General features: G+C 43.9%; 2 protein-coding genes across 4 annotated transcripts; one reads left to right on the top strand and one right to left on the bottom strand.

Annotated features, from left to right (window-relative positions):
* The first annotated feature begins 104 nt into the window (after positions 1 to 104).
* LOC116386207 (transcription factor 15) lies at positions 105 to 1,817 on the top strand. The gene is made up of 2 exons (XM_031852244.1): positions 105 to 827; positions 1,513 to 1,817. The coding sequence occupies exons 1-2, from the start codon at positions 243 to 245 to the stop codon at positions 1,546 to 1,548; spliced, it is 621 nt and encodes a 206-aa protein (XP_031708104.1). The 5' UTR covers positions 105 to 242; the 3' UTR covers positions 1,549 to 1,817.
* A 1,182-nt stretch (positions 1,818 to 2,999) lies between these two features.
* bzw1a (basic leucine zipper and W2 domains 1a) lies at positions 3,000 to 7,762 on the bottom strand. 3 transcript variants are annotated; one of them, XM_031852240.1, is made up of 12 exons: positions 7,658 to 7,760; positions 6,608 to 6,681; positions 6,341 to 6,517; positions 6,069 to 6,163; positions 5,903 to 5,968; positions 5,631 to 5,766; positions 5,402 to 5,511; positions 5,131 to 5,301; positions 4,642 to 4,788; positions 4,202 to 4,340; positions 3,989 to 4,111; positions 3,000 to 3,637 (listed from the first exon to the last, which is right to left on the bottom strand). In XM_031852240.1, the coding sequence occupies exons 2-12, from the start codon at positions 6,669 to 6,671 to the stop codon at positions 3,606 to 3,608; spliced, it is 1,260 nt and encodes a 419-aa protein (XP_031708100.1). In that variant the 5' UTR covers positions 6,672 to 6,681; positions 7,658 to 7,760; the 3' UTR covers positions 3,000 to 3,605. The 3 variants fall into 3 exon arrangements, with proteins under 3 accessions (XP_031708100.1, XP_031708101.1, XP_031708103.1); XM_031852241.1 differs by having other exon boundaries at positions 6,608 to 7,762; XM_031852243.1 differs by lacking the exons at positions 6,341 to 6,517; positions 6,608 to 6,681; positions 7,658 to 7,760 and having other exon boundaries at positions 5,903 to 5,967; positions 6,067 to 6,158.
* Positions 7,763 to 8,986: the final 1,224 nt, after the last annotated feature.

An 8,986-nucleotide genomic window follows, 5' to 3' on the forward strand; every position in this document is an offset into this window, starting at 1 on the left:
ATATCAGGGGAGCCTAATTTAAACCTGCTGCTCCAGACCACAACAGGTGCCCCCTCCTCCCCTCCTCCCTTTAGGCTCCACCTGTCTTCCCTTTTCCGCAGAGGGCTGGCGACCCAGAAAGCAGCCGTCATTTATTAGCATTGGTATGCCGATGGGGGTCGGACGGCGCAAACCCCCTCGGTCACCGGATCGGCGGCAGCTGCTCGGCCACCCGGTGCTATTTTCACCCTCAGGATAAGGTGATGTGCAGCCGCCCGCGCGCACGGCCCCAGCAGCTCCAGTCCGACCAGAGCAGAGCCAGGATGAGGTCCACCGGCAGTGAGCGCAGCGCGCAGCCCGACGGCTTCGCCTCCGACCTGGACGACCTGGACACCGGCAGCGACAGCTCCGACGGGAAGTCCAGCAGAGACTGCAGCCCCCACGCGCTGGCATCGGAGGAGGCCGGAGACGGCTCCCGGAGGGGCAGACGGAGGAGGAGGCGGAGACGCGGCAGCGGCGGAGACGCGTGCGTCGCCGGTGCGAGCAAACAGAGGCAGGCGGCAAACGCGCGGGAGCGGGACAGGACGCACAGCGTGAACATGGCCTTCACGGCGCTCCGCACGCTCATCCCCACCGAGCCCGTCGACAGGAAGCTCTCCAAGATAGAGACGCTGCGCCTGGCCTCCAGCTACATCTCACACCTGGCCAACGTGCTGCTGCTCGGGGAGGACTGCCGGGACGGACAGCCGTGCCTCGGCTACCCAAGCATCCTGCACGGCGCCGCGGCGCTCAGCGCGCCCTCGCTGCGGCCCATCTGCACTTTCTGCCTCAGCAACCAGAGGAAACTGGTGAGCGGCCTCTTGCACCTGTTGCACCAGGGTGACATGGTAGTGTCTCGTGCATTGCACAATGCTCGGGGGCTGTTTTTTACGCAGCGTAATGTGCAGGCCGCATCCTCTCTATAATGGAAATAGAATTCCAGGTGGTGTTTAGGTCAAAACCAGTGGATTACTGTGGTTTGGTAAAGGTGAACATGACAGCAGATAGTTTGTAGATGAAAAAGTAGCTTTAAAAGGGATGAAAAGAAACTACAAAGCAACATGTTTATGGAAAAGTGCTGCAAATATTAAAAAATGATTCATATTTAAAGACACTGATCAGTTATATCCTCTACACACACGTGTTGTGGATTAGAAGTGTTTACAGAAGTCTGCCTGCACATCTTGCAGTTATAGACTATAATATGTTACAATTATGTAAAACTGTATTTTCACTATTACACATTTGTCTCATAAAGTCAAATCTCTTTCTGACACAAATCAACCTTGTTTCTTAGATTTAAAGTCATTGTATAACTGAGTTGTAAATAATAAGAGTAATATATTAAAGCAGACTTATATACTTTTTTACAATTGAATAAATCAATAAATAATTGAAATTGGGGGCTAAAAATCAGTGTTATTAGGATTCATCTCGTGGTGCATTCACTGTACTGTGCTTGTGGTAAAAATGACCGTCTCTTTGCCTCCACAGCTCAGAGATGGAGGGAAGCACTCGTCTGCTGTGTGAAGCGAAGCAGCAGCGGACAGACGGGGGAGTCCGCCTTCATGCTGTTTACATGTTGATGTACATATATATATACATAAAAATATATTTATTTTGGGACGAGAGAAAGAAATTAACACTGAAAAGCACTTTCTGTTCACGTCGCTGTGCCGCTGTGTTTTGGTTGAGCTGTAACCTGAGCTCATGTGTAAAGTTGCACCTTACAGGGGGGCTATTTTGATACCACAAATAGTACAAACTACCCCCCCCCACCCCAACCCCACACATCTCCTAAAAACCCACATGAAGTAAACTGAAGAGCAGCTACTGCAGCGGTTGCTGTCAGTTGAGGCTCCAAAGATGCCTTCAAGGGCCATCAGACGTATTGCGATTATTCAGGCGCACTTTAATTAAAGGAGCATCGACTGACTCTAGTGGTGGACGGCTGTAACTGCATCAACACTGACAACTCTAGACGCGATTGAATACAACGACAAAAAGCCCAAAATGTGTACATCTCCTGCAGCTTTTTAAATGTCTTTAACAACCAGCGACGGGAAGAAAAAGACAGCATGCTTATTTGTTATTTTGGATAAACTCAGGAGATTTCATAGAGCTTTATGTAAATATTAATTCATTTTATTGGACCTGATATTTACTTCTTTAAACAATCCAAATAGTTTTAAATCCTAATTATTACTGCTTGAATACAGAGGTGGAAATCAATCATCTTACAAAACCTTATAAATAACTAAAATTTCAGGTTTCAGCGACGCTTTGTTAGCCTTAAAGCTTTGCCCAATTAGGAAATCCTCAAAGTGAACGGGACACTACTTCACCTCTTTGTCTCTCAGCTGTTTCAGACATTTGCAGCGTGGTGAAATGTTTACTTTTGCATTGTTGCACACTCACTTTTGACATTTGGTAAAGTGCATCGGGTTGCCTTCTGCACTAATCTGGAGACTCTATAAACCTTCTACATGCGGGATCCCTTGATATTTATGATACAGCACATACGGATGGAAACGTTGCACACTACCTCAGACCGATGTTTTAAAAATGAAATATGAAGGCCTACCTCTAACCTAATGTGTAACATGACTGTATAAACGTGTACTTGAATACAGGACGCTTGTGTCCTTTGCACAACGCAAGTACTGAAGCTGCTTGAAGAGAAATGTATTTTTGTACAATACAAATAAAAATGAGAATAATATCAAAGCGTCTTTTTGTTTTCTGTCTGCAAAGATTCAAAATGTTTCTACTTTATGTCAACGAACACTTTAACAGCTACAGGTGATTTTAGACCGATGGCGATATAAAATAAAGAGTTCTAACAGAATTAAATGTTTAAAACTGCCGACTCATCACATTCCTACAAAGTTTAAGAAGCAACTTATGGCCAATAACAAACATTTAAAGTCATAATTATGACAACAATGAATAATAGATACATTAAAAACAGAAGAACATAGTGGAAGCATTTCAATCATTTTTATTTTCATAAAAAAAAGTCGGTTCATATCAGATTGAAGAAAGTAGAAACCAATAATAACCAGTTAGCTGGCGATGCATTGTTTCTGACACGTGGAACAGGTAAATACCCTGAAAGTCAAGAAAGAAGGCGGAGTTTAGGACCCAACTGCAGCCAAACCATGAGCCGGGCAAAAGTCAAAAAGGGGAGAAGAAGAAGTAAAAGAAAAACGTTGGTAAAAATCGCAGTTTCGTCAGCGAAAGAACGCAAAGTCCAAATCGCCGTCGTGGATCGTACGAACAGCGGCCGTCGACGTCACGTGGAATGTTTCGTATCCAAACTACAGAGGAAGTACAACAATAACACCCAAAATATAATAACGAAGGAGCGGAGTATTCATCGCTTTCTGCTTCCACTGTGAGGCACGACGACTAAACGTTTTACGAATCAGGACTTTAGAAATTTAGTTTAGTTTTCAGAGTGGTGGAAGCGCGTGCGTGTGTGTGTGTGTGTGTGTGTGTGGAAGAAGAAACAGGAGGTAAAAGGAAAAGAAGCTCCTGCTGCTATCTTTGAGAAGAAGAAAAGAGCTCGTCTGGCGTCGGAGGCTTTAGTCCGTCTCCTCTTCCTCAGACTCAGACTCTGCAGAGAGGAATCACATCAATCCTTCGTTAACGTGTTGCATTAACATCCTAATTAGTGTTCAATGTGAAGACCATGCATTTCTTAATTACATATTCCTAATTATGATTTGCATTTATGGCAAACGTACAGTTCCAGAGTGGATTTTTCTCCATGTTTTGTTTTTTAATCCCTCGTCTCTTATTAACGTACTCGAGCAAAGAATAAACTATCGAACTAGCTTTTAAATGAAATAAAGAATAATCTAATCTAAGTATTTGTAAAGTTAAAGACGTCGCAGCTCGATTAAAGCTTTACTATCTGCTGTTAAACGGCTTTATTGCATCAGGGTGTTGTTATTCATCGTCTTACCTTCCTCGGCGTTCTTCAGCCACTCCACGAACTTCTTCATCTGCTCGAGGAAGACGCTCTTCCCCTTGGCCATGTGTGTGTCGGTGTACCACTTCAGTATGGCCTCCTCGCTCAGCACGTCGGCTGTGAGGAGGAGAAAACGGCAAACATTCAACACGTTTAGTTATTAACGGTGATCCTAAAACAGAGCGGTTAGGTTATCGGGACACAGACCTTTGTAGAGGAGCACCACGATCTTCTGGAAGGCCTTCATGAAGTGGATGTTGTCGTAGCAGTACTCCTGGATCTTCAGCAGCAGGCTGAGCTCGGACAGACCTTGGGAGGTGAAGGCTTTCAGAAGAAGGCTGTATTGCTGCGGAGAGAAAGTTACAAAGCGTGTCGTCGTTCCTCCTGCTGTACTTTACAGAGTTCTGCTGCTTTCACACCTTCCGTGAGAATCACAGCAACAGTTAACTTCACACGAGCACTGAGCTCTACCACGTCAGGGTGGAACCCGCCAAAATAAAACAAGTTTCATACCGTGAAAGCTCCTCTGAAATTCAGTCACTTTATTCCTCGATTAAACATCATTGTACTCCATAAACTTTATGTGCTTTATTTATCTGTATCCAGAGCATTTCAAGGACTTCCAGGACCCCAGCGGTGTGGTTTACCTTCAAGAGTTTGATGGCTTGTTCGGTCACCAGCTCCTCCTTCTTGTTCCACTCCACGGAGCTCATCACGCTGGTCCAGATGATGCTGATCATGGCCTGCTCCGAGAGGTTGGACTTCTTCATCTCCTCTTTGGTGAAGATGATAATCTGAACCAACGGGGAGGAAAACAGCGCTGAGTTAAAGTCTCTGAATGTCACTTCAGTCAAAAAGGGGGAAATAGAAACGGACTTAAGTTATTAAAACCCACAGAGGGCCGGAGTTAAGAGCTGCCGTGTCATTTACAAACGATGCAGTTTGGGCAGCGATGACCTCGTCTGAACGCTGACAAATGTGTTAATAATGAGGAAGTTTGTAAAACACAAAACGCTGTTACCAAACAGGAACAATGACATTCACACCTTCACCAACTGAGACATTTAACACGATAATAACACTCAGAACGACACTTTAAACTGGGCTTGCAGACAAGAGGAAGTGGTCAGTTTCACCTCCTTCTGAGGGTCACCGCGGGACATCTGCTCCTGCAGCTCCTTCTGCAGCTCCTTGCGGGCGCCGATGGATTGCTGGTTGCGGGCGAAGTCGGACAGCTCCTTCAGCCCGGCGTCGGTGAAGTACTTAGAAAAATGCTCGCAGCTCCGTTTGTTGGCAGGAAAGAGCTCCTGCGGGGGCAGAGATATTTTTAGGTGAATAGTTAAAAGTAGAGGAAACCGACACAAAAATAAAACACATGTGACATTTTGTGCAGGACAGTTGCTTTACCATCAGCCTGTTGTCCATGCCGACTTTGCGGAGACTGCCAGCCACAGAGTTGATGTCCTTCTCGTGGATCCACGACTTGAAGAGCTTGACAGCGAACGCTGCAGACACTCCTAAAGAAAAACGAGACACGTCGTGTCACTCTCACTGAACACAGAGGCTCTCGTGCCGACTGCGGAGCCAGAACAAACATTTTGTGGAGGACCTAAAGAGAAGGAAGCAGTCTCCTCACCCTCCTTGACGAGGTTCTCATTGTAGAGGCTGTTAAGGATGGAGGCTGATATGTTGCCGTTGGCCAGCAGGATGCCGGTAAGCATGGCCAGCTTGTTGCGCTCGGACTCTGTGAACCCTTTTAGAAACAGCAGCAACTACAGAGCACAGAAAGACAAGACTGTTTACAACCCTGCAGGTGTGGCTTTAGCTTCAACTTTTCTCTTTTACAGCTGGAAACAATCTGCTTTATAGATTCATTAACACTTTCAAAAACAAACTACAGACACTCACCTTCTTGATCTCCTCTTCGAACCCCTTCTCCAGGTACTTGTAACGCCTGATTAGCTTGTTAAAAACCTGTTTTTTGGTGTGAAAAAGACACATAAAAGTTAATTCTGTCCTTGAACGCATGCATGAAAACAAACGTCTTGTAAAAAGGAGTCCTCGTGCTTTCTACCTGAGCATATGCTTGCATGGTGTCCAGGTCTTCTGGTGCCGTAAAGAGGCAGAACTCAGTGCGGGTCATGTCGTCGGATAGAGTCCCACCCGGGGCTGCAGGAGAGAGAGAAACCACCATATCAGCAGAAAGAAAACAGCAGCGGCATGCTTCAATAACTACATCGTATTTATATGAATATTATTCATAAGCAAAACAGTGTTAATATCTATTTATTTACAGGCAAACTCGAGACTTGAATGCACACGTAAACAACGCATCTCTTAACTCACCCAGCATGCCGCCGGCCACCAGGATGTCAAAGAGCGTCTCTGCATACCGCCGGTAGTCAAGCTTGCCACCAGTGCCATCGAGGAACTTAGCGACCGCTTCCAAATCAGAGCCACTTTGATTCAAGCCTTGTACGATACTTTCTTGAAACTGAGTAGGGTCAAATCTCTCCTTTTCATCTGTGGAGCACAGGACGCAGGTGTTGGATCAGTAAACAACAAACACGTTCCAGGAATAATACGACGACAAACACGACAAACAGCACAAACCTCTTTTCCTCGTTTTGAACCGCTGGCCAGTTAGCGTCGGCTTTTGCTGCTTTTGATTACTCATAAAAGACACTCTGAAGGACAGATGTTTAATTACAGATGTTTACACACGAGTGAACAATACACAGCGCTCCCTTCAGTTATGCCAGCTGTGGGTGTAACTTGGTTGAGCTCCATGTCATGAGATCACGACTGTAAATTATTCTTACACAAGTTTAAACGTTAAAGCCTGAAGACAAATAGAAGTATATGTAGTGTATATGCTCTTTGAAGTACTTGACAGTGCAGTATAATGTTGCATAACTTTGTACATTTAATCTTATATTCTGTTTTTAGGTTGACTTTGTAACATACAGGTGAAAAATAGCCTCTTTCTTTATTAATGTGCACTGTCCCTTAACAAATAAACCAATAAGTAAATAATATATATGACATATGTTGTACATGTGTAAAAACTACCAGTTATTATGGAATTTAATCAGCCTTCTAATGAATACATTAAATATAGTTGTAATCTATATTTAAATGTTAAATATATATTTTTTGAGACTATTTATTTTTGGGATTTTTTGGGGAATATGCAGAATATTTTATCTCCATCTTTATACAATATGGAATTTATTTTGCATTTGATTGAGTCATCAGGGCCAGATTAGAGGGTTTTAAAAATGTCCAACTCACGCGGAAATGAAGACAAAACAGACAAAAGACAGCTCGAGGTGGTACAATGGAGCTATTGTGTTTTTAGTTTAAATAAATCAAACATGCTGCAGAAATAAAACCTCCATCAGCAGTGTTTCTGTGAATCTGTGAGGGGTGGAGGACAAGATATATCATCAAGGATTCGCCACTCTACAGCTGGCTAAATGTAGCATTAGCATCGGTTAGCTCTGGGCCTCACCATGCGCCGCTTAGCCACAATGCGGCTAACGCTAAGCTAACATTCCCCCAAAAACGTTATTTTACAGTTCCCAAAACGACATTTTAGCGTCTACGCGACGAGGTTGAGCTGCGATACAGCAGCGAGAAGGTGACAATACGAGTACTCACCGAAAGTAGTGCAGATAAAAAACGATTTAACCAGGTGAATGAAACTACACTGTCGAGTCTCAGCGGCCAAAACAAAAGAGCTCTCCGTCAGGACTTCCGCAGACTCCGCCCGCTGCGCATGCGCGAGTTAAAGGGGCTTTCCGGTCCACAAAAAAACCAAAACATAAAATATATATTTTTAAATAAATATATATATATTATAAAAATATACAATAAAATATGTATATATTTCAAATACACATATATATCATAAAAAATATATAATATATTTTTTATTGTTTTTGGGAGCAAGGAAGGATAAGTAGACTGTATTTATTGTCCCGTATTTAACAAACTATATCACTGAATATTTAATTTGATCGATTTACAATGCAATTTATTTATTTTTAAATATAACTGAATTACTGTTTATCTGTATGTGTATTTTTTTATGCTTATATATTTTGAGAGTCTAATTGTATTTATTTATTGCCAATTTTAATTTAAACTGCCATCTACTAACCATGGATAAGTACCTCACACAACTATATATTTAACAAACAGTAATCCGTGTCATTGTTGGACCACAAGCCCCAATTTAACTTGAACTGTTAACGTATACTAATATCAATTTCCCAAATGTTTTCAACCAGCACTCTCTCCTAACTTCCTCCTGCCAAACGCCTGACTAACAGCACTTCCTGTCGCAGTCCATAACTGTCCATAACTGTTATGGACTGCCACATGTATTCTTATCAAGCTGCAGGTCGCCTGGTGTTCAATCGCCCCAAGTTCTCCCACACAACTTCTCTTCTCCGTTCTCTACACTGGCTCCCTCTAAGAGCTCGTATCCAGTTTAAGACTCTGGTGCTAGCCTACAGGGCAGTGAAAGGAACAGCTCCTTCCTATCTCCAGGCCACGGTCAAGCCCTACCCCCCCGCCCGACCTCTTCGCTCTGCTGCCTCGGGGCGATCGGTTGCCCCGTCGCTCAGAGGTCCCTGCGGCCGTTCGACCCGGTCGTGGCTGTTTTCTGTCCTGGCCCCTCAGTGGTGGAATGAACTCCCCACTGACGTCAGGACGGCGGAGTCGCTGCCCATCTTTCATCAGGCTGAAAACTCTCCTCTTCAAGAAGTACTACCCTGAGCCTTCCACTCACCACTTATTGTATTCGTATTAGTTTGTTGCACTTATTACATTAGTTTGTTTCTGCACTGTGCAGTTGCTCTTAGATGCTTGTTTGAAAAAGGAGATGCACTTATGACTTCTGGTGACTTGCAGTTCTCTTGAATACCGATGTTGAACACACTTATTGTAAGTCGCTTTGGATAAAAGCGTCTGCTAAATGACTGT

The sequence above is a fragment of the Anarrhichthys ocellatus genome, unplaced genomic scaffold (genome assembly GCF_004355925.1).
Source record: "Anarrhichthys ocellatus isolate YVR2014 unplaced genomic scaffold, GSC_Weel_1.0 scaffold12, whole genome shotgun sequence".
Classification (NCBI taxonomy): domain Eukaryota; kingdom Metazoa; phylum Chordata; class Actinopteri; order Perciformes; family Anarhichadidae; genus Anarrhichthys; species Anarrhichthys ocellatus.